This window comes from Nicotiana tabacum, chromosome 17 (assembly GCF_000715075.1).
Source record: "Nicotiana tabacum cultivar K326 chromosome 17, ASM71507v2, whole genome shotgun sequence".
Lineage (NCBI taxonomy): Eukaryota > Viridiplantae > Streptophyta > Magnoliopsida > Solanales > Solanaceae > Nicotiana > Nicotiana tabacum.
This window is the reverse complement of record NC_134096.1, coordinates 51016377-51044246: the sequence shown is the minus strand read 5'-3', so window position 1 is coordinate 51044246 and position 27870 is coordinate 51016377. Positions and strand designations below refer to the sequence as shown.

At 38.7% G+C, this 27870-nt stretch overlaps 1 protein-coding gene across 1 annotated transcript; it reads left to right on the top strand.

The window, feature by feature from the left end:
- The first annotated feature begins 22515 nt into the window (after positions 1–22515).
- On the top strand, positions 22516–25903 carry LOC107801226 (AAA-ATPase At5g17750-like). The gene is made up of 3 exons (XM_016624511.2): positions 22516–23345; positions 23582–23934; positions 25239–25903. Exons 1-3 carry the CDS (start codon positions 22673–22675, stop codon positions 25698–25700), a joined length of 1488 nt encoding a protein of 495 aa, XP_016479997.2. The 5' UTR covers positions 22516–22672; the 3' UTR covers positions 25701–25903.
- The last annotated feature ends 1967 nt before the right edge of the window (positions 25904–27870 follow it).

Here is a 27870-nt window from a genome sequence, read left to right as displayed (position 1 = left end):
AGTCCCTCTCTATCCCTCTATGTTAATTCTTCTCTTATTTCTATTGACACTGATGTATAGAACAGTTAGAACTTCGTAGAATCTTGTGACTTACGGTGATCCGGGTCTTGGAAGTGTTATGTATATTTCGAGAGTTGATTATTGTACATGCCGAGAAACATCTCAATTGCTTATTTAAAATATATGTTACTGTTAGCTATTAATTTTCATGTTTTTCATTTTATTTCCGCAAAGTGTTAGGCTTACCTAGTCATAGAGACTAGGTGTCGTTACGACAATTCACGGAGGAAGAATTTGGGTCATGACAAGTTGGTATCAGAGCTCTAGGTTCATAGGTGTCGTGAGTCATAAGTCGGTGTATTAGAGTCTCGCGGATCGGTACAAAGACGTCTGTACTTATCTTCGGAAGGCTACGTAACTGTTAGTAATAATCATACTTCTTTTAATTCCTTATCGTGCGAGTTATTGGCATCAAATTCTAAAATTCTCCTTTCTATTCTTCCTCACAGATGGTGAGGACCCGTACCGGGAGATCTGACGACTAAGCACCCGCGCCCCCTGCTAGAGCCACCAAAGGCCGGGGCCGGGGTAGACGACGACCACGCGGTGCAGCCAGAGCACCCGCGCGAGCTGCGACAGAGGAGCCACCAGCAGCTCCAGTTGGAGGGCAAGCACCAGAGGTTCCTCTTGCTGCACCAGCCCTCCATGAGACTTTAGCCTAGTTCATGAGCATGTTTAGCACCTTAGCTCAGGCTGGATTGATTCCACTAACTCCCGCAACATAAGACGAGGAGGGCCACGGAGGGTCCAGGTTGATCAGGCTCAGCATGAGACCAGGACAACCGCTTTTGAGGCGGAGCAGCTCAGACTTGAGAGGTACAAGATGTACCACCCACCTACCTTCAGCGGACTGGCTACAGATGATGCTCAGTGTTTTCTGGAGGAGTGTCATCGTATTCTCCATACTATTAGCATAGCGGAGACGAGTGGGGTTTCTTTTACCACTTTCCAGCTTAGAGGAGCAGCCTATCAGTGGTGGCGTGCTTATTCGTTTAGTAGTCCGGGCGAGGCAGCCTCACTTACATGGACTCAGTTCTCGGATATATATTTGAGAGAGTATGTCCCTTAGAGCCTCAAAGATGCATGGCGCGCGGAGTTTAAGCAGTTGTGCCAGGGTGCTATGATTGTGTCAAAGTATGCAGTCTGTTTTAGTGATTTCGCCCGATATGCACTGGCCTTGGTAGCCACGGTTCGAGAGAGGGTTCGTCGCTTCATTGAGGGGCTCCACCCTAGCATACGATTCAGTATGGCCAGGGAGTTGGAGATTGATATCTCTTATCAGCATGTTGTGAGTATTGCCAGGAGATTGGAGGGCATGCTTGCCCGGGACAGAGAGAAAAGAGAGGCCAAGAGGACTCGAGAGACTGGTTCTTATTCTGGAGCTTATTCCCTAGCAACTCGCCATGGTAGGGGTTATATGAGTCGCCCCATTCATTCAGCTCTTCCAGCCTCTAGTGGTGTTCCAGCCCCTTCTTGGCCCCAAGAGCCTTATTATGCACCACAAGTATCTAGTGTGCCTCTTGCTCAGGGTACTATTAGCGGCCAGTCTAGCAGACCTGGCCCGAGTCACTCACAACAACCACGCCCTCCGAGGGGTTATTTTGAGTATGGCGACACTCGCCATATGGTGAGGGATTTCCCCAGACTTTGGAGGGGTGCACCTCCACAGACTTCTCAGCCACCACGTGCTCCACCGGGTCCTCAGGCTGTGATTCCAACACCAGCTACAGCCCCACCCGCTCAGCTAGCTCGAGGTGGATGTCGAGGAGGTCGAGTTCGCCCTAGAGGGGGATGCCAGGCCATGTATTATGCTCTTCCGGCTCGTACAGAGGCATTTGCTTCCAACTCTGTCATTACAAGTATCGTTCCAGTCTGTCATAGAGATGCGTCTGTATTATTTGACCCAGGCTCTACGTATTCCTATGTGTCCTCTTATTTTCCCCCATATTTGGCGTATCTTGGGATTCTTTGAGTTCCCTGTTTATATGTCTACTCCTATGGGAGATTCTCTTGTTGTGGACCGCGTGTATCGATAGTATTTGATTGCTCTTAGTGGTTTTAAGACCAGAGCCGATTTATTATTACTCAGCATGGTAGATTTTGATGTTATCTTGGGCATGGACTGGTTGTCACCCCATTGTGCTATTCTTGATTATCACGCTAAAACTGTGATGCTGGCTACGCCAGGTTTACCATGATTAGAGTGGAGGGGTACCTTAGAGTATACTCCCCGTAGAGTTATTTCATTTCTTAACGCTCGACGAATGGTTGAGAAGGGGTATGTCACATATTTAGCTTATGTGAGAGATGTCAGTATTGATACCCCTTCAGTTGAGTCAGTTCCAGTAGTGAGGGACTTCCTAGATGTGTTTCCAGCTGACCTTCCGGGCATGCCGCCCAACAGAGATATTGATTTCGGCATTGATTTGTTACAGGGCACTCAGCCCATCTCTATTCCTCCACACCATATGGCTCCTCCTGAGTTGAAGGAGCAGTTGCAGGAGTTGCTTGATAAGGGCTTCATTCAGCCCATTGTGTCATATTGGGTGCTCCGATCTTGTTTGTGAAGAAAAATGATGGTTCTATGCGTATGTGTATTGATTATCGCCAGCTGAACAAAGTTATAGTGAAGAACGGGTATCCATTGCCTCGTATTGATGACTTATTTGATTAGTTACAGGGTACCAGGGTGTTTTTCAAGATTGATTTACGTTCAGGCTATCATCAGTTGAAGATTCGGGAACCAGATATCTCGAAGACTGCTTTCAGGACCCGATATGGTCACTATGAGTTTCTTGTTACGTCTTTTGGGTTGATCAATGCCCCATAAGCCTTTATACATTTGATGCACAATGTGTTTCAGACTTATCTTGACTCCTTCATTATTGTGTTTATTGACGACATTCTGGTGTACTCCCGGACTCGGGAGGATCATGAGCATCACCTGAGGACTGTGCTTCAGACTTTGAGAGAAAAGTAGTTGTATGCAAAATTTTTGAAGTATGAGTTTTGGCTAGACTCAGTGGCTTTCCTGGGCCATGTAGTATCGAGTGATGGGATCAAGGTGGATCCGAAGAAGGTGGAAGCAGTGCAGAGTTGGCCTAGACCGTCATCAGCTACAGAGATCCATAGTTTTCATGGTTTGGCGGGATATTATCATCATTTTGTAGAGGGATTCTCATATATTGCAGCACCTATGACCAGGCTGACCTAGAAGGGTGCTCCGTTCAGGCAGACAGAGGAGTGTGAGGAGAGCTTTCAGAAGTTTAAGAAGGCTTTGACTATAGCCCCAGTATTGGTATTGCCTACAGGTTCGGGGTCTTACACTGTATATTGTGATGCGTCGCAGATTGGTCTTGGCGAGGTGTTGATGTAAGACGGTAGGGTGATTGCCTATGCGTCCAGACAACTGAAGGTGTATGAGAAAAATTATCATGTCCACGACCTTGAGTTAGCAACTATTGTTCATGCCCTGAAGATTTGGCTGCACTATTTGTACGGTGTTCCTTGTGAGATTTACACCGATCATCACAGTTTATAGCATCTGTTCAAGCAAAAGGATCTTAACTTGCGTCAGCGTAGGTGGTTAGAGCAACTTAAGGACTACGACATCACCATTTTGTACCACCCGGGGAAGGCCAATGTGGTGGCCGATGCTTTGAGTCACCAGGCAGAGAGTTTGGGGAGTTTAGTATATCTTCCAGCAACAGAGAGACCCTTAGCATTGGATGTTCAGGCCTTAGCCATCCAGTTTGTGAGATTGGATATTTCTGAGCCAAGTCGAGTGTTGGCTTGTGTGGTCTCTCGATCTTCTCTTTATGATTGTATCCGGGAGCGTCAGTATGATGACCCCCATCTGTTTGTCCTCAAGGACACGGTCCAGCACGGTCATGCTAAGGAGGTACCTATTAGGGATAATGGCTCATTAAGGATGCATGGCAGGCTATATGTACCTAATGTAGATAGTTTGCGTGAGTTGATTCTTGAGGAGGCTCATAGCTCGCGGTACTCTATATAAATGGGTGCCGCGAAGATGTATCGGGACTTGAGGCAGCATTACTGGTGGAGGAAAATGAATAAGTACATAGTGGAGTATGTGGCTCGGTGCCTAAATTGCCAGCAGGTGAAGTATGAGCATCAGCGACCAGGTGGGTTGCTTCAGAAGTTAGAGATTCCGGAGTGGAAATGGGAGCGGATCACTATGGATTTTGTTGTTGGACTCCCACGGACTCAGTGGAGGTTTGATGCAGTTTGGGTGATTGTGGATAGAGTGACTAAGTCAGCTTATTTCATTCCTGTGATGACTACATATTCTTTCGAGCAGCTGGCTCGAATCTACACCCGCGAGATCGTCAGGCTTCACGGCGCACCAGTATCTATGATCTCTGACCGGGGTACGCAGTTTACATCACGGTTCTGGAGGGCCGTACATCATGAGTTGGGTACTCGAGTGGAGCTGAGCACATCTTATCACCCTTAGACAGACGGATAGTCCGAGCGCACTATTCAAATATTAGAGGATATTCTCCCAGCGTGTGTAATGGAGTTTGGAGGGTCGTGGGATCAATTCTTACCGCTTGCGGAGTCTGCCTACAACAACAGTTATCAGTCGAGCATCCAGGTGGCACCGTATGAGGATCTGTATGGTAGGCGATGTCGGTCCCCAGTGAGTTGGTTCGAGCCGGGCAAGGCCCGATTATTGGGTACAGACTTGGTCCAGGATGCCCTAGATAAGGTGAAGGTGATTTAGGATCGACTACGCACAACCTAGTCCAGACAGAAGAGTTATGCGGACTGGAAAGTTCGTGATGTAGCATTCATGGTTGGAGAGCGGGTCTTGCTCCGAGTATCGCCTATGAATGGCGTTATGAGGTTCGGGAAGAAGGGCAAGATGAGCCCAAGGTACATTGGTCATATTGAGGTTTTGTGGCATGTTGGAGAGTTTGCTTATGAGACTGCCTTACCTCCCAGCCTAGTAGGAGTTCATTCGGTATTCTACATTTCTATGCTTCAGAAGTATCACGGTGATTCGGCTCATGTATTGGATTTCAGCTCAGTCCAGTTGGACAACGATCTATCTTATGTTGAGGAGCCAGTGGCTATTTTTAATAGGCAGGTCAGAAAGCTAAGGTCAAAGAACATTGCTTCCGTGAAGGTTCAGTGGAAGGGTCAGCCTGTCGAGGAGGCGACTTGGGAGACCGAGCAGGATATGCACAACCGTTATCCTCATCTTTTCACAACTTCGGGTATATCTCTATACTCGTTTGAGGATGAACGATTGTTTTAAGAGGGGGAGGATGTAATGAACCGGCCAGTCGTTTTGAGAGTTATAGCCCTAATCCCCTATTAACTTCTTTCCCAGTATCGTTTTCTGCTATTGTGACTTGCCGGGAGGTTTCGTTTTGGTTTTCGGAGTGTTATGGGATACTTAGTCCTTAAACGGAAGTTTAAGCTTTATGATTTCGACAGTAGTCATAACTGTATGAAAAGGACTCTGAAATGGAGTTTTGTCTGTTCCGTTAGCTCTGTTAGGTGATTTTGGACTTAGGGGCGTGTCCGGATTGTGTTTTGGAGGTCTGTAGCTCATTTAGACTTGAAATGGCAAAAGTCAAAGTTTTGGAGATTTTGACCATAGTGGACTTTTTGATATCGGGTTCGGATTCTAATTACGGAAGTTGGCCCATAGGGTTGATTATGATCTGTGTGCAAAATTTGGGGTCAATCGGAAGTGGTTTGGTTGGTTTCAGCATCGGTTGTCGAATTTGGATGTTTCGAGTTCTTTAAGTTTAAATCAGAGGATGATTCGTGATTTTAGTATTGTTTGATATGGTTTGAGGGCTCGACTAAGTTCGTATGGTGTTTTAGGACTTGTTGGTATGTTTGGTTAAGGTCCCGGGGGCCTCGGGTGTGTTTCGGATGCTTAACGGAGGAAATATTGGACTTAGGAAATTTCTGAAGTTGCTGGTTTCAGGTGTTTCGCACCTGCAGTGGGGAGACCGCAGGTGCGGGATCACACGTGCGGCGCACAAAGCATAGAAGCGGAGATTGGAGGCTTGGTCAGGGAACACAGGTGCGAGGGGATTTCCGCATATGCGATGCTTGCAGATGCGATATAGGAACCGTAGGAGCGGTGAATGACTGCAGAAGCGGACAATGCTCCGCAGGCGCGCACACGCAGGTAAGGCCCTCATGCCGCATATGCGGTCCCAGCCCCCTTAACTGATTTTCGCACCTGCGATGTTATTTCCGCAGGTGCGGTTGAAGGCCCACAAAAGTGGTTTTACTGGCAGAAAAAGGGCCAAATCGAGGGTTTTTTCTCATTTCAATTTTGGGACTTTGAGAGCTCGGATTAAGGTGATAATTCAAGGATGTTTCAGAGAGAACTTTGGGGTAATGATTCCTAACTCTTTGGTTGTATTCTATTCATCTATAGTTGATTTCTTCATTAAATTAAGGAAAATTGGGTGAGAAATTTGGGGAAGAAAGGTGGAAGTTCTTCAACTAAGTTTTTGAGATTTGATTGGAATTTTGATATCGGATTTGGATAATTTTGGTGTGAGTGCACTTGTGAGTTAATGGGTAATCATATTTTGTGACTTTTACCCAATTCCGAGATGTGGGCTCGGGGTGCTTTTTAGGGCGATTTTCCTATTTCTTGCTTTAGCTTTGATTTCATTAGCTAGATTAATCCTTGTAGTTATATTTATGATATGTAATTGGTTTTGGCTAGATTTGGGCCATTCGGAGTCAGATATTCGTGGAAAGAGCATTGTTACGGATTGATTGAGCTTGGTTAGAGGTAAGTGGCTTGCCTAACCTTGTGTGGGGGAACTCCCCTTAGGATTTGGTACTGTTTTGATATGTGAGTGCCGTGTACGTGAGGTGACGAGTACGTACGCGGGCCAATTGTTGCGAAAACCCGATTTCTGCTAAGTAATAACTTGTTTCCTTCTAATTTGAGTCATATCAGTAATGTGTAGTATCCTGTTAGATTAGAATAGCATGTCTACATGCCTTAATTGTTTATCTGAACTCCGTGCAGCATGTTTAGTGAATTGTCTGCCTTTCCTTGACTTGTACTTAGTCTAAATTGTAGGATTTCGTATAGTAGCTGTTAAATTCTATTATTTAAGCTGTGTATTTACTTTTGGGACTACGAAACGGTATTCTGGGAGATCCCCCTGCATATTTACTTTGGGACTACGGAACGGTATTCCGGGAGATTCCCCTGTCTTGCATATTTACTTTGGAACTACGGAACGGTATTCTGAGAGATCTCCCTGCACATTTATGTTTGGGACTACGAGACGGTATCTCGGGAGATCCCCTATTGTTATCTTTGTGTACTGAGCTTTCAACTTTCTATGATTTCATTCTTGCTAAATTTCTGACTTTATTTTATTGCAATATTTCACTCTGCCTTGCTTTTATTATATATATACCAGTAGGGCCCTGACCTGACCTTGTCACTACTCGACCGAGGATAGGCTTGGAACATACTGGGTACTCATTCTTAGTTGCAGTCGCTGCTGTTCGAAGACTTTAAGGTACATCTGCCCGCGCCCGCAGATGCTCGGAGTCCCTCATATTAATTCTTCTCTTATTTCTATAGACACTGATGTATAGAACAGTTAGAACTTCGTAGAAGCTTGTGACTTACGGTGTTCCGGGTCTTGGAAGTGTCATGTATATTTCGAGAGTTGATTATTGTACATGCCGAGAGGCATCTCAATTGCTTATTTAAAATATCTGTTACTGTTAGCTATTAATTTTCATGTTTTTCATTTCATTTCCGCACAGTGTTAGGCTTACCTAGTCGTAGAGACTAGGTGCTGTCATGATAATTCATGGAGGGAGAATTTTGGTCGTGGCAAGTTGATATCAGAGCTCTAGGTTCATAGGTGCTACGAGTCATAAGCGACATGCACCTCAATCGGAATCAACCCCGCTTGATCCAATGTACCAAACATGCTCAGGAACTGTGCCAAAATCTCCTGAAGTTCTGGGGTAGCAACATGCACCTCTGATGCCTGTCACCCAACCGGAGCTACGAGCGACTCCTCAACTGCTGCTCAGACAGGTGCTCTAGCTGCGGTACATGCTCCTCCTCGACCTTTACCTCTTCCTCTACCCTGACCCCTAACAAGACCGGATCTGGGGGCAGCGTCGTCGGTAATTGCAGCTAGTGTCCTCACCGTTTGTGATAGAATAGAATGACAAAGTTTCAAACACCGAGATCAATAAACTCGCATGATAGAAATAAAAGAAGTGAAACTGTCCTAATAGTTCCATATCCTCTCGAAGATAAGTACAGATGTATCTGTACCGATCCACAAAGCTATACTAAGATCGCTTATGACTCGTAGCACCTATGAACCTAAAGCTCGGATACCAACTTGTCACGTCCCTAATTTCCCTATGTAGGATATTGTGACGGCACCTAGTCTTTAAGATTAGGTAAGCCGAACACTTACTGAATTAATAGAAGAATTCAACCATCAACTGATAAATATGAAATAGAATTCTTTATACACAACTTCCAATCCCAAAAGAGGTAGTACAAGTCATAAGCTCTACTAAGTTGCTAGAAAATCCCTAGATACAACTGTTCGAAATAGAATTAAACAATACAAGTACAATTTCAGAAAGTGACTCTGAGGCCTGCGAACACGACGACAGGTTTACCTTGAGTCTCCACAGAAATGCTCGACCAGCTAGCTAATAATCAACAATAACCGAGGCATCTGAGATTTGCACAAAAATATGCAGAAGCGTAGTATGAGTACACCACAGTGGTACCTCGTAAGTATTAAGACTAACCTCGGTGGAGTAGTGACGAGGGACAGTCAAAACACCCATTAGATTAAACACCTAGACAAGTATAAATGTAGAACTAACAGGGAGCAATGTCTCTATAAAGCTAGGCATGATGACAATAATAATTCAATACTTGTAATAAGAAGCTAAAAGTAACATGAAACAACAAGGAACAGACATGTAATAACACTGTAGAGTGAGCTGAACATAATTTAAATCCAGTGAAACCAAATAAAGGAAAACAAGTGACAACTCAACATGAACAACCGATTTCACAACAGGTTTACCCAAGAATTTCCACGAGGTACAAAACCTCAAAATAACAAATCACGGGTCCCAATTCGTGAATCCTAATCACTCGGCAACTTGTGCTCACATTACAATTCATAATAGCATTGACGACTCACGTGCCAAGGGAGTGAAAATATCACGAACCACTCACGTGCCAACAATAATCATGACTTATGACTGCGCGGACAACTCACGTGCCAACAAGAAAACTCTCACACATTAGGCAAGTACACGTGAGTACATGTAAATGGTCAAAACATCAGGATTCATCTTCATAGACCGCTATGGGTGATTTATTTACGTGTATGCTTGTGCAGGTGTTCTACCACAATTCAAGTCACCAAGTAAGAGTAGAGACAATGAATGGCACATAAAAAACATCACCACAAAATGTACAGTGTAATAAAGACAACAGTGAAATTGAAACAACGAATAGTATAACAAGATTAACTACACAGAACTAAGCAATAATGCAACACAGAGAAAGATAATTAATAGTATGCTAAGGGAAACAACAGTCAAAGACAAGTACAAAAGAATGGGGAAATGTCAACAAGAGTCACTAGTGAGGTACCGCCTCATAGTCTCAAATCATAAAATGAATCACAATCTTTCCTTATTTCACCGCGGGAGCCTTTACATTTAGTTTTGAAAATCATTTTTTTTCAAAATAGCATCCCGTATTTTAGACCACCTTATCACACCACATGGCTTTTAGTAGTTCTTCTACTAGCCACGCGTATCAAGCCCACATTATCTCACCGCATGCGTTTCAATACCCAGACCTTATACCACTGCATGCGTATCAATAATAACAACAGCACGGCAGAAATCTCGTATAAACAACATAACAATAGCATGGCAGAAACCTCATGCAAACATCATAACAACAGTACAACATAAGCCTCATACAAACATCATAAAAATCCTCTCAACAATAACATGTGTACCAAAACATAACAAATTAACAAAATGGCTTTCACAATATGTGCTCATATACCACAACATTTCCACAAAACAATTTCAATATCAAAACCACGCATAGCCCTCGGCACAACAACATTGAATAGAACAATAACAACAACAATAACACGAGGATGTGGCAAGTGAATCAACTCAGGAACTTCAGAACACGAAGAAACGGTAGAACGAGCTAACAAAGAAAAGCACAACAGGGAATAATGGTCTCTAAAAAAATAGCTCAGCAAGGTAGAGATAATGTGTAGCAATGATTCCACAAAAGTAAAATTTGAAGATAAGAGAGATAACATGAATCAATGATTCCAAATAAGGATAAGTCAACAATGAAAAAGGGTTAACAAAACTTCATTTAGGGTTGAGCAATTACGGAAGAGATACAACAAATTCAATTAAGGATAAGCAACTACGGAAAAGATAATAATAACTTTAATCAAGGATAAGCAATTACACAAAGGATAGCATGGCAATAAAAGAAGCAACAAGTTCAGTTAAGGCACATAAGAGTTTAATCGGCAATAAGGGTAGAACATGAAGCAATTAACTCCAAATAAGACATGTAAGGATAAATTCAGTAAATGGGGGATTTAACATGACAAAACAACTTCATATCTAATGAATATAAGAACCTAAGAGTCCTAAACGGTCAAATTCCTACAAAAAAAGCCTACATATTTGTCACCTCGCGTACACGGCCTTCACATAACACAATTAGCACAAATGCCTCAAATCCTAAGGGGTAGTTCCCCCCCCCCCCACAAAGTTAGGCAAGATAGTTATCTCAAATAAGCTAGACCGATACTTTAAAATAACCTCCTCGCATGAAATAAATTTTCGGAAGTATCAAATCTAGTCAAAACAACTAAATATCATAAATAAAAACCATAGGAAACCGTTCTGGATAAAAAGGCTTTGATCTTTAATTAATACTAAAAAGTCAACTCAAAAAGTCAACCCCAATATCGCACCTCGAAACCTGACCAACATTACAAAAACTCAAATACCTATTCAATAACGAGTCCAACCATACATGAATTACTCAAATCCGACCTCAAATCGCCTTCAAAATCCCCAACATTTAGTCTAAGAAGTTTTCACAATTGTTTCCCCAAATTTCCAACTCAAATCACTAATTAAATGATGAAATAGAAATGGATTCTTGTAATATAGCCAAAACTGAGTTAGAATCACCTACCCCGATGATTATTTTGAAAAACCCACGAAACATCGCTACTAACCGAGCTCTCTATATCCAAAAATGAAAAATGAGATGAAACCCTTGTTTATATCGTACCACATCTGATCTCCCAAAAAGCTGACTGCACATTTTTTGTGTGGTCCGCACATCCAAGTTCCGCGGTGGCGATCCAAATTGTGCGGTCGCACTATAGCAGCAACTCTACTACCAGGATTCAGTAAATTGACTATAACTTTCTGTACAAATGTTCAAATGACAAATGATTTTATTTTCTAGAAATTAGACTCAAACGGCTATAACTTTCATTTTTGGATCATCTCTAAATTCTTTATACATTAAAAGATATAAGCTTCCGAAGTCAGACCATCAAACCTGCAAGTTTTCTCTGCTACAATCCGCACTTTTCTCCATTGCGGCCGCACATGGGCTTTGCCTTAGCACTCCAAAAATGTGCCCTCCGCACTTCAACTGCTCTAGAACATCATCAAAGTGCTGAAATACCCAAACTTGTTCAAAACTCACCCGAAACACACCCGGGGTCCCCGGGACACCATCCCAACATACCAACACACAATATGAACTTACTCGAAGCCTCAAATCACATCAAACAACGTCTAAACTACGAATCGCACCTCGAATCAAACTTAAGAACTTTCAAATTTCAAAACTCATGCCGAAACATATCAAATCAACCTGGAATGACGTTGAATTTTGCATGCAAGTCTCAAATGGCATAACAGAGTTAATCTAACTCTTGGAATTGCAATCCGAACCCAATATTAACAAAGTCCACTCCCGGTCAAACCTCTTAATCTTCTAAAACTTCAACTTTCCAATTTTAGCCAAAATACATCACATTAACCTATGAACCTCTAAATCCAAATGCGGACACATGCCTAAGTCTAAAATCACCATATAAAGCTATTGGAATCATCAAAATGTCTTTTCGGAATCGTCTACACAAAAGTTACACCCGTTCAACTCTTACCGCTTAAGCTTCTAAAATAAGAATCCTTTTTCCAAATCGATCCCGGATCGTTCGAAAATCGAACTTGACCACACATGAAAGTCATAACACATAATACAAAGCTTCTCGAGACCTTAAGCTGCCGAACGGGACGCAAATTCTCAAAACGAGCGGTCAAGTCGTTACAATGAACCTAGATGTGAATGAGGATCTCCTTGTAGATTATTAGCGTATATATTTGCCTGCCCCTGATTTCTTAAGAACATTGAAGTGGTTTGTCAGTTTTCATACTTAGTAAGGAATGGAGTATTAGTCTGTATACCCCATTAAGTATGTATGATTAAGCACAAGATTATAGGTAATGAGCTTCCATAAACATGAGCTTTCTAATTGGATTATTAGGAGCAATGCATCTGACACCTCTCATACTTATCAATTCTGAGACCTTATATCCATATGTTGTTGTTCTCTCACTGTATATTGGAACTTATAAGTAATCGTGTTTGAGTGCTCTTAATCTTGGTAAGAGTATATGATAATGCTATATACATGTGTGCAATTCATGGGATGTCTGTTGATGCTTTGATGATCTGGATGTTATTAAAACATATCTCTCATTGTGTATAATCACCACCGTAGTATTGGAGCTTACAGTGAACATATCATTAGCACTTAAACCTATAGGGAAGAGTAAGTGTGAGTAGTTAGGGGTATTTGGGAGTAGAATTTAGCTCTTCGTTAAGCTACTCTCCATGACACAAGCACTACTCGTGCCCTTGAGACCCTTGGGAACTTTGAAGTTCCAGGGATCCTAATAATACCTTAGACATGAATGGAATTCTACCTTTAGCCTCTAGTCTCTTGGCATTTATTAATCTCTTTAGGTTTAGTGTTTAATGGAGAACAAAAGTTTTCATTGTAAATTGCTTTACTGTATGTGACCTTACACTAATCTTACATCCTTAGTTACTGTTGATTTTATAATTTATCTTGGACCTATATTAAATGTTACTTATATGTAATTATGTTCATTGGGCCATATATCTAATGACTTTATCTTTATTTTTTACATGTATTTAAAATGGGCCTGTCGAGTTCTCAAAGAACTCGGTCCCAGTACCTGCACATATTGGAGTCTGAAGTCGCTGATGTCCGCCCTCGTTACCTGCTGGGCCTACTTTCCTTCATGCCCAAACCAGAGTACATTCCTTTCCTCTACTGCTTTATTTAAGTCTACTGTTATTTTTTACATGTATATAACGCTTACAATATTTGATTGAATACTTATTTTATATCTTTGAATCATGTGAATAATCTAGGCAAGCCCTAAAAATATAGGATTAAAAGAAGTATTAAACTTAGTAGTAGATAATTCTAATTCGTTAATTATTTATACTATTCATCTCTTAACCTTTACTAATAATTTTTTTATAAAGTCTTTGAATCAAATACAGCCTTGGCGTAGGACAACAGTCCTCTCTTTTCAAAAACCAGAAGAAACAGTACCTAAAAATTGGACTTCTAAAATTGCACTTTTTTACAAAAAAAATCAAACAAATGCTGATGCCCAGCCAAAAGGCTTCTAACGATTTCTTCAAGCTAAAATATGAGATTTGAAAACCAAGGTATATCTGAGGCCCACTTCTTTATAATACCCTTACTTTATTAGAGTTATATAAATAGTCACATTCATTTAAAGACAAAATATTTTATAACTTAGTCATATTTCACAAGGTTTTACAAACACAAACATTATAGATATACTCTTTCAATCATATAGAGTTAAATATTTTCCTAAAGGCTTTTATAAATCTATACCTTCTTTTCAAAATCACATGTATATTTTTCAAGTAATAAGTTCTAAACTAGATATATAGTATGCCATACTTTTATCACTAATTAAGCAGAGTATAGACAACTAATCCTTTAAACCTAGTCTAAGTTCTATGGAGCTACCTCAGGTAGATTTTAAGGGGTGCCTAACACCTTTCCCTTAGAAGAACAAGAACCCTAACCCAAAATCTCATCGGTTATAAGACTAATAGAGAAATGATCTTAGTAATTAAATAGGTACCCTAATATACCTTTAAATATTAGGTGGCGATTCTCTTTTATCATCAACGGGAAAACCACTAGTTGAATCTTGTTTTGACTCGTACAAAATAGGGTGCAACATTAAAAATGGATTGCATATAAATTGTAAGAAAAACTTATTTAGGGCGGGTAATATATAAAATTTGGACAATTTTGGTAAAGAAATTTCAAATATTGTATAGGAAGGAAAAAATCCAAAAACACAGTATTTAATTAAAACGCAAGCAGGCCAGACATAGTCATGATTCTCATAGATAGGCCCCATTCTAGAAGAAAAAATAATAATAAGACAATCATGAGATTTGAGACCCCGGGCTTAATTCCAAAAAAAGAGGTAAAAATGATATGGCAGGCGTGAGATTTAAAACATCAACTCCAGCCGTAGAGGTGCACCTAAAATTTATTGCACAACATGACTCTTTGAGCTTGAGTGCACACATGTATATTTAAGTAGTCCTCAAGAGGTATATATATTACTATACATGGTCTAAGGTAGGAGCTTAAATCACGTGAAACCACAACCCTCAACCTAGATATGCCCATATAAGCATTGTCATAATATTTGTGTGGTTATAAAAACTTTATCATTAAGAAAATATAGGATATAGGATTTTTTTTGAAAAAGAATTATGAAAATATGCCAAACAAAATGAAATGAAAGGAGTATTATTTATTTTTCAGGTTATCATATTATATCTCATATGGAGAGTTAACTTAAGAGTATTAAAATTCTTTACAACACTATCGATGTACAAAATATAAGTTCAGCTTTTAAAATGTTTCAATTTAGGCATATTGCTTTCTTTGTGATGTTGAAGTACCAAGAGGAAACGATCTTTTATAGCCATTCATAATCTGGGTAGAAGAAAATAATTCTACAATGATCTTTCATGCGTTATTTATTAACAACAACAATAACAAATCCAGTATAATCTCACAAGTAGGGCCTAGGGAGGGAAGTGAGTATGCAGTCTTACTCTTACCTTGGTATAGATAGAAAGGTTGTTTCCAATATACTATCAGCTCCAAACAAGCATGCAAAATCACAACAGTATAGAGAAGAAATGCAGTAGTGTAAAAGTCAAGAAAGCAATAACAACAACAAGATGGTAGAACATACAAAATACAAGCAACATCAGGTAGTAATAGAATTTTAAGAATACAGAAATACTAGAATAACACTACTACTACTCGAATGAAGGAAAAATGCTCAACTGCCTACTAGCCTTCTACCCTAATTTCGCCCTCCACACCCGCCTATCAAGGGTCATGTCCTCGGTAAACTGAAGATGCGCCATGTCCTCTCTAACCACCTCTCCCCAATACTTCTTCATCTGACTCTTACCTTTCCTCAAACCCACCATTGCCAATATATCGCACCTCCTCATTGAGGTATATGGACATTTCCACTTCACATGTCCCAAACTATCTTAATCTCGTTTCCAGCAACTTGTCCATGATGGATGCTACACCTACCTTGTCCTGAATAGCTTCATTCCTATCCATGTCTCTTTCTCCTGGTATGCTCATATCCATCTCAACATTCTCATATGTAATAACCTAACCGGTTATTTTTTGTATTTGAGCTCTGTTCCCTTATTCAATGCTTTCTGTGTGTGTATTTATTGTTATGTGACTTGCTGGGATGGTTGGTTTGGTTTCAAGACGGTTTTGGAATAAATTAGAATACTTAATTCCATGGTTGGAAGCTTAAGTTATAAGAGTTGACCAATGTTGACTTTGTAAACGACCTTGAATTCATATTTTGATGGTTCCAATAGGTTCGTATGGTGATTTTGGATTTAGGAGTATGTCCGAATTTGAAATTGGAGGTTCTCAGGTTGATTCAGCTCTAATTGGCGAAAGTTAAAAATTTGAAGGTTTCAAAAGTTTATAAGTTTGACCAGGGTTGACTTTGAGGCTATCGTGTTGGGATTGTTATTTCGGAAACTAGAATAGGTTCGTTATGTCATTTAGGACTTGTGTACAAACTTTGGTTGCATTCCGAGTTGGTTTGATAGGAATCGGGCGTTTGTTTGAAAGCTTAGAAGCTTATGAACTTAAGAGAAGTTCAATTGATGGTTTGATCGTCGATTCGTAGAAGTGGTGATCACGCATGTATTTTGAAGCTTTGGATATGTCCGAATAGTGCTTATGGACTTATAGGTATGATTGGAGAGGATTCTGGATGGCTCGGGTAAGTTTTGGACCACCCGGAGCTTGATTGAATTACTGAAAGACTGCTGGTGTTTGGCGTGCTTCGCGATCCTGAATCAAGTCTCTCGATTGCGAAGGTTTATTTGGGGCAGTGACATTTTTTTCTTCACGTTCGGGAAGCTTTGTGACCAGTGGGCTTCGCGTTCACGATTAGGACATCGCTTTTGCGTAGAAGGACGACAGGATGGGGTAAGGCTGGAGCTAAGCCTTCTCGTTCGCGTGAGATTGACCGCGTTCACGTACACTTAGGGTTGGAAGTGCACCGCATTTGCGGGCGACAGATCACGTTCATGATAGGTATTTTGAGGCTGGAGCTAGTTTGTGCTTCACGAACGTGTGGAAGGATATCAATAGGTAGACTTATAAGTAGTATAATTTCGGGACTTAGACCCATTATTTCATATTTTAAACCCTAAACTTGGAGATAGGCGATTTTAGAAGGGGATTTTCACACAAGGAAAGAGGGTAAGTGATTTCAACTTGATTTTAACGTTATATCTTATTTTTCCATTGATTATTATATACTCCTATAGATAATGGGATTTAAAAGAGAAATTTAGGGATTTTGACTATGATTTTGGAGAGTGAAAAATAGAGATTTGAACCCCAATTCGGAGTTGCATTTGGATGAAACTTGTATATTTGGATTCATATTCGAATGGGTAGCTGGGATTTGTGACTTTGGTCAGGTTCTAGGAAGTGGGCCCAAGTTGAATTTGTGCAATTTGATAAAGATTGGAGCTCTCTAAGCTGAAGATACGCCATGTCCTACCTAACCACCTATCCTCAATACTTTTTCATCTTACCTTTACCTATCCTTAGATCCACCATTGCCAATCCATCACAACTCCTCACTGAGGATCTGAACATCTCCTGTTCACATGTCTCAAACCATCTCAACCTCGTTTCCTGTATCTTGTCCATGATGGATGACATATCATGCCTTGTCTTGAATATCTTCATTCCTGACTATGTCTCTCCTGGTATGCCCATATATCCATCTCTATAACTTTTATCTTTTGGACATGAGAATTCTTGACTGGGTAATACTCCAATCCGTACAGCATAGTCGATCTAACCATCACTCTATAGAAATTATCTTTAAGTCTTGGTGGCATGTTCTTATCACACAAGACACTAGATGCTAGCTTCCATTTCATCCACCCCGCTCCAATACAATATAATATCCTCGTCGATCTACCTATTGCCTTCTATCCGAACTTTCTTTTCTATTCAGACTTAGGGAAGACTTGTGAATCCAGCCTCACTTTCACGTCAGACTCCTGAGTAACATCACTGAACTCGCACTCTAAGTATTATGTCTTAGTTCTGCTCAACTTGAAACCTTTAGACTCCAGGGTCTACCTCCAAACCTCTAGCCTAGTGTTAATTCTGCATTACGCCTCGTCAACTGATATTATGTCATATGCAAATAACATGCACCATGGTGCCTCTCCTTGAGTGTGGCATGTAAATACATCCATCGCCAAGGTAAATAAAAATAGGCTAAGAGTATATCTCTGGTGTAAACCTATCACAACTGGAAAGTGTCTGGAGTCTCCTCCTACCGTCCTATTCGAATTTTGGCTCCATCATACATATCCTCAATCTCCCTAATGTATACTACAGGTACACCTTTAGCCTCTAAATATTTTCATAAAACCTTCATTAGGACTTTGTCGTATGTTTTTTCTAGATTAATGAACATCATATGCAAATCTTTATTTCTCTCCCTATACTACTATTTTAATCTCCTCACAAGATAGATGGCTTCCGTGGTTGATTGCCCTGGTATGAATTCGAACTGGTTCTCGAAATAGATATGCTTCTCCTCACCCGCAACTTCACCGTCCTCTCTCAAACCTTCATAGTATAACTTAACAGCTTGATTCCCCTTATAGTTGTTACAATTCTGAATATCATCCTTGTTCTTGTAAGGAATCATCATACTTTACCTCCATTCTTCGAGCATTTTTAGTTGTACTAAAAATAATAGTAAACAACCTAGTTATCCACTCCAAACCTGCCTTGCCTGCGGTTTTCTAAAATTTTACCAGAATTTCGTCTTGCCCAATCGCTCTTCCCTTGCTCATCTTACACATAACCCCATCAACTTCCTTGACCTTAATATACCTACAATACCTAAAATCTCACCGGCTCTCGAAGTGCTCCAAATCACCTAGCACAATAGTCATGCCCCCTCTTTATTCAAAAGTTTATGGAAGTATGTTTGTCATCTTCTTCTAATATGTACCTCTTATATTAATAATTTACTTTCCTTATCTTTTATGCATTTCATTTGGTCTAGGTCATATTCCTTCATCTTCCTCGCCTTGGCTAGCTTGTACAACTTTTTGTCCTCCGCCTTTATCCCCAAGTTCTTTATACAAGCGTTCAAATGATGTCGTCTTCACTGTCGCGCGTTAACTTTGCCTCTTTCTTAGTCGTTTTGTACTTCTCCCGATTCTCCCTCTTCTTTTTCTTGACTTTGCTCTCTACTAACTTCAAATATGCCTCATTTTTAGCTTTCACTTTTTTGCACCTCTTTGTTCCATCAGTAGTCCCATCTAAGCCTATTAGAGTAACCCTTCAAGACTCTTAACACCTTTCTAGCTGCTTCCCTATTGTAGTTCGTTGTACTCGTTCACATATCACTCGCCACTACTCCTCCAAGACCCCATATCCATCAACTGCTCCCCCAACTCCTGAGATTTGTCTTTAGTCAAGACTCCACACTTGATCTTTTGGTTGACCATACGCAACCCTCTTATTCCTCTTCCTCTCAATCTCTAAGTTTATTACCAAGAGCCTATGTTGAGTCATGAAACTCTTACTCGAGATAACCTTACAGTCCGTGCATACACCTCTATCACATTCCTAAGGAGTAGGTAATGAATCTGGTTCTTAGCCATTATACTCTAAAATGTGAGCAAGTACTCCTTCTTCTAGAAACTCGAGTTAGTTATTACCAAGTCAAAAATCCAACAGCAAAGTTTATCCTTCGTTTCTATCACCAAAACTGAAACTGGCATACACATCATCATATCCTCTAGAGGTCGACCCGATATAGCCATTGAAATCTCCTCATATGACTAGCTTCTCGATGTGTGGAATACTTTGCACGACCTTGTCCAAATCGTCCCAGAAATACCTTTTAACCTCCTCGTCCAAGCCCGCTTGAGGTGCGTAAGCACTAACCACGTTAAAAGTACCTCCAACAACCAGCTTGATAGCCATCAGCCTGTCATTTACCCTCCTAATCTCAACTACTTGCTCATTTACTCTCCTAATCTAAACTACTTGGTCCCCGAGTTCCCTGTCCATCAAAATACCTACTCCATTCTTACCCCTAAACCCTCATGAGTATCACAAAATTATTTATTAACCTTATGTGTTATTTATTTACGGATCTCTTATTTATGATGAGCCATAAAATCAACAAAAAATGACCTAGATTGAGATCCAACAAGATCTGCTTCAGCAAATGGCACTGTTGAAGGCTCACGCCAATCCGCATTAAGCATTGATATCTAGGGATGGTAATAGGATGGGCCGGGGGGGAGGGCAGGGTAGGGCAAGCCTTGGCCTGCTAACATTCCCTACCCTGCCCCATTTAGTATTTTCTCGGATTTCTGCCCCGCCCCGCCCTCCCCTGCTAAGCCCTGCCCCACACTGCCCCGTTTATGTTTTTTCATCATTTTTCTTTATTTTTTCTTTTGCAATATTCTAAATTAATTTTTTTAACTTTTTAAAATTTTTATTTGAACCTCATATTAAAAGAACCAATTTGAACTTGACTAAGTTATTTTATCCCTGTTCAATACTTAATTCAAGACTACTTTCATTCTTATATATTTCATTACATATTATGCTTCTAGCAGCATGGGAAATAACTATATTGCTTTTCCCGTAACAAGAGGCTTGGAAGGGACAACGACCTAATTTCAGGTGCAGATATTGGAAAAAATATGTTGAGTTTATGCATTAAAATGTCAGCCCTTAAGTCAACACCTTGTGTGTGATTTTGGATTCATTTAATACTGAAATCAGTAGAAATAAACTCACTATGATTCAATACTTAGAGTTTCTTTAATCAAATAGATAGGCCTACGTTTTAATGTCAGTAGAAAATCCATGATGTTATTATGTCCCAGATTGAACCATATCTTTATAAACAATACCATGAATCTAGTGCTTGAAAATTTTTAATCTCATACATTTTTTTATTATGTTTCGTCACTTGATCTCGAAAGTGATCATTCCCCTCTAGCTCGAATTCACAAAAAATAAAAGAAAAGAAGGAAAAACAGAAAAAATATATTTTTTCTTATAGTCAGCTGTAAATTCTAAGATATAAAAGTTCATATTGTTTATATGATTTAACTTATCGCTAGTTGAATTAGTGTTGAATAGTGAGGTCATATTGTTTCCTGAAAACTAGTACTACAATTGTTTTTTCAACTCTGAAATCTGGTTGTATTCATAGGTGTTTTTGTTGGTGGAAGCAAAGTGGTCCATTTTAATGGTATCCATTTTAACATGCATTAAACTTTGCCTTACCCTGCCCTAACCCACTAACTTTTTAAAAAGTCCCGCCCTGCCCGCCCCAATTGCCACCCCTTAATGTGAAGTGCAAGTCCATTTCTTTCCCTAGATGCCCCGTAGATTAACATTATTGGGGCAAAGTTCCTTTTTCAACAATTATTTTGGACAGGAACTTTTGTTGAAATTTAAAAAGTTCCCCCTTTTTTGTCATAGAGGTAATACGATAAATCATCTAAACATTAAAATTCCTTGGAGTACACATACAAAACACGTGGTATTCAACTTGAATGTAGCGTTCGGCAGACTAAATTCAGGATTTGAAGTTTTGGAACATCCACAGCAATCTTAAATTAATGTAAACGATAATAATTTTTTTTAATATATATATATATATATATATTTCATCCGTTTCAATTTATGTGAACTTATTTTCTTTTTGGTCTGTTTCAAAAAGAATGACATCTTTTTTAATTTGGAAACAATTTAGCTCTCTGGACACTTTTTGATTTGTTTAGGACCACAAATTTTTAAAAAAATTATTTTTTTTAAAACTTCGTACACAGCGAAACAATTTCACATAAATTAGAAATGAGATAGTATATATAAAGTCGGAACAAAAAGTATCAAATTCACGTGAATCCATAATTAAAATTATGAATAGGAGTTTCATCAATACGAATATATTGGTTTTATAATCAAATTTTAACTAACTTGAAATTGAGTAATACCGTGCGTGATGTGATTCACCCAAAGCACATTTCTTTTATTAGTGGTTTGGGTATTCAAATACGATTTAGATTTTGGACCACTTCTGGTGCCTTTTTATAGAAATAGTGAAAAGGCCAGGCGCATAGGTAATAGGACAGGTGTCGACCTTGGACACTATAAATCTCTTTGTTTTATGTATCCAACGTTGGTGAACTTACCAGCACATCGTATGGCTTTTTTGGTTCTTTCGCCAACTCCCTGAAATTGCATTATTTAAATTTCTGCATCTAAGTAAGATGTTGTACTATATAAATGTACAAAGTGCCAGGAAAAAAAATGTACAAAGTGGCCCTCAAGGATATTTTAATTCTAGTTAAGTTTTATGAACTGGAAATACATTAGTTCTTTACATCATAATGTTAAATTGGTTCAAAATGAAAGGTAATTTTTCTTAATAAGTCTAATATAATACTCTATTGTTTCAATTTATATGAGCTCATTTGACTTGTGGTGTAAAATGTGACTCATATATTTTTTTGTTATAAATCATTATATAAAGATAAATTATTTTTAAATATAAAAAATGATTATTCATTTTGACACGGACTAAAAAAAAAAGTTACATAAATTAAAACCAAGGGAGTATAACTTATTATAATCACATAAATTGCATTGATAGTGTAGAAACAAAGCACATATCTTAAATCTTTTCAGATTCCACTCATAGTAGAAAAAAAGGTAAGTTTCTCATTGTAGAAATTTAGTAACCTGGGCACGTAGAAGAAGCTCGCAGAAAGATGGTGAACTTCTCAGGATTGCCTTCACCTTTGTCAATATTCTCAGCCTATGCTTCAATGTCTGCTTCAATTATGCTATTTCAGACGATGCTAAATCAAGTACTTCCCCATCAAGCTCAAGACTACATTTTCTCAAAAATTCGTCATTATTTTAAGCCTCTTTCATCCACTATTACTCTAGTCATTGAAGAAAGGGATGGCATGTCCAGCAATGAAATCTATGAAGCTGCAGAAATCTATTTGTACCACAAAATCACCCCTGAAATTGACCTTTTCAAACTTAGCAAACGCCCCAAAGAGAAGAAATTACGTGTTAACTTTGCCAAGAGTTGGAAAACTACTGATATTTTTGAAGGAGTAGAGGTTATTTGGAGATTTGTTTCGGAAGAGTGCAAAAAGACTTTAACATTTCCAGGCCATGGGGATTTTGAGAATGATATTTTGGCGTCTGAGAAACGACATTTCGAGCTCTGTTTTGACAAGAAATACAAGGACAAAGTATTGAATTATTACGTGCCATTGGTACTTAGAGAAGCCAATGTCATAAAAGCTGAGAAGAAAGTTGTCAAGTTGCATACTTTAGGTTCTTCTTCTTCTTATTCATCAGCACAATTTTGGGATTCCATCAACTTTGAACACCCTTCCACCTTCGATACTCTCGCGATGGATGCAGGTAAAGGTGACAAATAGCTCGGTTGGACCAAACTTAAACGGGTCAAAAATGACTTTTCATACCCGTCCAATGTTTGAGTTTTTTGACCAGTGGGATTTACATTATTCTAACATGTTTTGACCTAATAGTTTGATGAGTCATTTCGAGTTCAATCCATTAGGTCGGGTCCATAAAATAGATCAACCGTTTAAACTTGAGCAGGCGGGTTACTAAGACAAATTTTGTATATAATGCAGGGCTGAAGAAGGCTATAATTGAGGATCTTGACAGGTTTCTAAGAAGAAAAGAATTCTACAAGAAAGTTGGAAAAGTATGGAAAAGAGGGTACTTATTGTATGGACCTCCGGGAACAGGAAAATCAAGTTTGATTGCAGCAATGGCTAATTATTTAAAGTTTGATATTTTTGATTTAGAGTTGGCCAATGTAAAGAGAGACTCAGATTTGAAAAAGCTGTTGTTGAGGACCACAAATAAATCCATACTTGTCATTGAAGATATTGATTGCAGCATGGAGTTGCCTGACAGAAGAAAAACTGCAAGTCTATCAAATATTCATGCTGATGCCCGTCCACCTCGTGACCAACAACAGGTTACTCTTTTTGTCACCTAAATTCAAGCTCAAGCGGTTTCGCCCTAAATTCCCAAAATTGTTTTGAAAAATCTAATTTGGGTAAAGTTTGGTTTGAAGATGAAAATGTGTTTGGACATGATTTTTAAAACATATTTCCCAAATGTATTTTGTAAAAACATGAAGCAGGACTTATACCCCAAGTTCTAAAAACTATCACAAATCGCCAACGGTACCATTATCAATAGCATTCATTATATTATCGCAAATCATAGTCCTGAACATAAATAAATTTGGTACAAAATTATCATTTTTATAATAAACTATATGATACATTATCAGATGACCGAGAAGACAAAACAATATTGTTACAAAATAATAAATGGTGGGCTCTTTTATAAAATACAAAAGTTTGGGGCAATTTTTAAAAAATGTAATAGTGATATTTTGGCCCAAAACTAGTTATTGAGCTGGTTTTGGGATTTTGCCAAAATGTAGGCAAAATCTATGGCCAAACATGTGTTTGCCAAATAAAACCCAAATTTATTTTGACAAAATCTATGGCCAAACGGGTCCTTATTTTTTTGTGATGTAGAAAACCGTCTAGGGTCATTCATCAGGACCAATCGTATCCTTTGAAACTCGAGAATAATAAGCTCTTCCCTCTCTCCTTCTCCACATAAATACCGGATTTGGTTCGCAAGACAGAAGGCTCAAATCCGTGACTTAAGTCAAAAGTCAATCTTATCGAACATCTTATTGTTGGCTCATATAGGCCAGAGATGGAGAGCTACATGTAGTAAATGGATTTAACTAAATCCTCTTCCATAGAAAATTATATTCTAAACTAATATATATATATATATATATATATATATATATATATATATATATATATATATATATATATATATATATTAGTTAGTTAGTCTAGAGTTAGTTAATTAATATATATATATATATATAAATTAATAGCTAGTTGCATTATAAATGTAAGATCTAGTTTAGTAGCAAAGGAGGTTCACAATTTGTTTTAGTTGGTATGTTCAAATCTTTGGTATGAAATTTTTGCATTTACTTTGATCTTATTAGAATTTTGGCTACACAACTGATCAATCAGAGCCCAGGCAGAGGCGAATCTTTGATGAGTTATGTGGTTTCAACCATATCAATTGTTTTCGCCTCAAATAATATGTGTGTGATTTTGTAAACACATACATTTAATAAGATGATACTCATTCTAAACTCGTTAACTTGAGGCCTAGGTGAGCTAATTGAAGAATTTCCCCTAATTTCTATGTTTCTCTTTTGATTCTTACATCCAGTTTACACTTGCTGGGCTGCTGAACTTCATAGATGGCCTATGGTCAAGCTGTGGAGATGAGAGAGTTATCATATTTACCACCAACAATAAAGACAAGATTGATCCAGCTCTGTTAAGGCCGGGGCGTATGGATATGCACATCCACATGTCTTATTTAACTATTGAAGGATTTACGGTCTTGGCCAAAAACTATTTCAAAGTGCATGATCATCAAAATTGGCATTTTACAGAAATACAACAGTTGATTGAGAGTGTACAAGTCACCCCTGCTGAAGTTGCTGAGGAACTTATGAAGAGTAACAATGCTAAAATGTGTTTCGAAAGACTAGTAAAATTTCTCAAACGCAAGAGGATGAAGAATGAAGAAACTGAAGAAGATGGACGTCATGTGTTGGAACTCTTCAAAACAAAACGGATTAGAAGCTTTGACAATAAGATGAATTCAGCGGAAGTGTATAGTTAAAAGCAGCTGCAAGGAGAAAATTTGAGTGTTTTAATGAATTTAATGTTTACAATTATCCAAAGCATCAATTAATCAATTGTGTAATTCTAAATTAGTTGGGATGAGATTATATGCATCATCTATATTTATTATGTTCTATTCGGATCCATTTCATTCTAATATTGAATATAAGTAAGATCACTTTCTTAGCCAAGTCGTTAAAACATTCTTTCTGTCTTTTCATATTCACAAATACGAGCTTTATCAAATTCTTGTCCTTTTCATTTTAAACTAGTACTCTATCTACAATTTTAAAAGTGAACAAAATACATTTAATGTTTCATCCTGAGTTATGTTGTATTTTTATATATGGAAGTTCTTTATAAGTTATTATTTGCTATTTAATCACGAAGTTTGATTTTGTTTGAAAATAAACATGTATATAATTACATCTCACATATATATGAGATTGATAACATTAAAGAGTGACGACAACCCTCTTGATTGATCAACGCGAGCGAATTGTGCCTAGACGCTTCATAAAATTGCATAGATCTACGAGAGGAGCTGATAGATGAAAAACTTTCCCTTTTGATTCGCGAAAAATGATTTTTTTTTAGCAAACAGGAATATTTATATTAATACTACGTAGTGTTTAGGACATTACAGTCATATCCCATGTCACTTAGGACACATAGATTACCTAGGCTTGCTAGTACATTACAAGCATCATATGCTAAGTACTTAACAAAAACACATTGTTCCTTTTGGTCATTCATTACAAAAGATTCAACATAAGATGGAGGTTGTGCATAATATTTCTTCACCCTTGTTTGAGCATTAGCCTCCTTTGCCCAGTTGGTGTGCCATATTATTCTCTTTTCGAAAGACGTGCCGGAGGACCAATTCCTTCTCCTGGTGCATTAACAACCTGCATTCATTAATAATATCGTCATATAATCTATTGCCTTGTTGTATAGATTGGATTACCTCTGTGGAGTCTGTTTCAATATCCAGTGGGAACATTCCCCATTCTTGCGCTGTTTGGAGTCCCTCGAGGAGAGACTTTATTTCTACCTCAAGTGAACCATTTGCATGAGTAGATTTTGTAAAACCTACCACCCATCTACCTTTTGTATTTGTGAATACACCTCCCAGGCCACTTTTTTAATTGTTGTTCTTGTAGCTTGCATCTATATTTAATTTGTACCAGCCTTTTGGTGGTTTATGCCATTTTATATTGATAGTGATCTTCTTTAAAGGACTGTGGTTGTTTCCAGTCAGGAGTTTGAATTTGGTTGCTCTTTGTTTTATATGATCTATGTTAATAGGGATGTCAGTGTTGTTTTGGTTATTGCTATTTCTATTCAACCATATATTTCAGAGGGCAAACGGAAAAAAAAACTTCCAATTAATATAGTTATCCTTTAGTATGCAGTCAAATTCTTTTACTTGAAGAAGTCAGTGTTTGCCCGTTGGTTTAGAAAAGTCTGACCATCCCACACTTTCTCAAAAGAGATTGGTGGTTTTACAATTAAAGATAATATGAGTGATGGATTCTTCTTCCTCTTTTTTACAAATAGGCACATAGGATCTATGTTAATACCTATATGGGCTAGGTACGCTCTACATGGTAGCCTATTGTGTAGGCATTGCCATAAGAAGAATTTTATCTTATTTTGATATTTTAATTCTCAAATCCATTTAAACTCTAGTTGGTTGTTTAACAGGGGATCAATTGGTTATAGCAAGAATTTGCAGTAAAAAAACTTTTTGTGGTTAGTGACCATATAGGAATGTCACAAATTGAGCCCTTTGTACGAATTCTAACCTTTGAAATGCTTTCTTTGATGTCATCTGGGAGATTTATTGATAATTTTGTGAAATCTCATTTATGATCACTATAGATATCGCTAATTTTTAAAGAGTGATCATTATCTAAGAGAGGGCCTTCAATAGAATTCCTAAGGCTTTTTATATTGGGAATCCAATTAGTTTGCCAGATGTTTATGTTGGTTTGGTAGTGAGGTGACCATGTAATACCTTTTGAACAGATCTCCCATCCTTTTAGAATGCTTCTCCAAATAAAGGACTGTTTATTCTTGGGTGTATTAGTACCATACGAGAAGATAATTAACCTTGCCCAGGAGGTTGTCGCATTAGTGAGAAGTTTCCATACTAGGCCAGCTAA